Below are 636 nucleotides of genomic sequence, written 5' to 3'. Positions count from 1 at the left end.
GGTGGCAGTGGGGCTGAGGCTAGAAGATGCCTTTGGCGATCTTCAGGCCTTTCTGCTTCATCCTGGGCAGGGTGGAGCTGGAGCCGTGCTTGATCTTCACCCCCTTGGAGAAGCCCCGCTTCTTGAGCACAAAGTCGTAATTGGCGGCGGAGTTCATGGCGTAGAAGACGTTGGCGTTGTCAGGGATCTTCAGCTCTGGAAGTGACCAAGGATGGGGGTCAGTTGAGCACCCTTTCCCTGAAAGGGGCCCAGAGTGGGGCTGAGAGTTGTCCCTGGGTGGTGGGACCCCTCTTGCTGTCACCTCCCAGCCCAGCTCCGACCCGGTGCTGCCCAGGCTGCAGGGCTGCGTGGCTGCCCAGAGGCTGCCCAGAGACGCAGCCCCCAGGAAAGCCCCCCACACCCCAGCACACACCTCTTTCCTCCGAGATGATCTGAACGAGCTCATAGTCTTCAGGCCGGTCCCCGTCCAAGTTGTGTTTGGCCATGGCTTTGCGAATAACGACCGGGGTCTTATCCTGGCTTGTCACCTGTGAGCACAGAGCATTATTAACCTGGGGGATGCAAAACGCTGCAAAGCCTCCCACCACCCCAAAATGGGCCATTCCCACATCCGAGCGGGGCAAGCCACCCCTCCCC

General features: G+C 60.5%; 1 protein-coding gene across 1 annotated transcript in view; it reads right to left on the bottom strand.

Moving 5' to 3' along the window:
• Positions 1 to 19: 19 nt before the first annotated feature.
• Positions 20 to 636, bottom strand: part of RALGDS (ral guanine nucleotide dissociation stimulator) — a 6,952-nt gene continuing 6,335 nt past the window's right edge. The window contains exons 16-17 of the mRNA XM_009578650.1: positions 413 to 529; positions 20 to 195 (exon numbers count right to left, since the gene is read on the bottom strand). Of these exons, the coding sequence (XP_009576945.1) occupies positions 20 to 195; positions 413 to 529 (293 nt within the window). The remainder of the gene's footprint in view (positions 196 to 412; positions 530 to 636) is intronic.

The sequence above is a fragment of the Fulmarus glacialis genome, unplaced genomic scaffold, assembly GCF_000690835.1.
Source record: "Fulmarus glacialis isolate BGI_N327 unplaced genomic scaffold, ASM69083v1 scaffold15480, whole genome shotgun sequence".
NCBI classification, from domain to species: Eukaryota; Metazoa; Chordata; class Aves; order Procellariiformes; family Procellariidae; genus Fulmarus; species Fulmarus glacialis.
The sequence above is the reverse complement of the archived record's forward strand: the minus strand, read 5'-3'. Positions and strand labels throughout refer to the sequence as shown.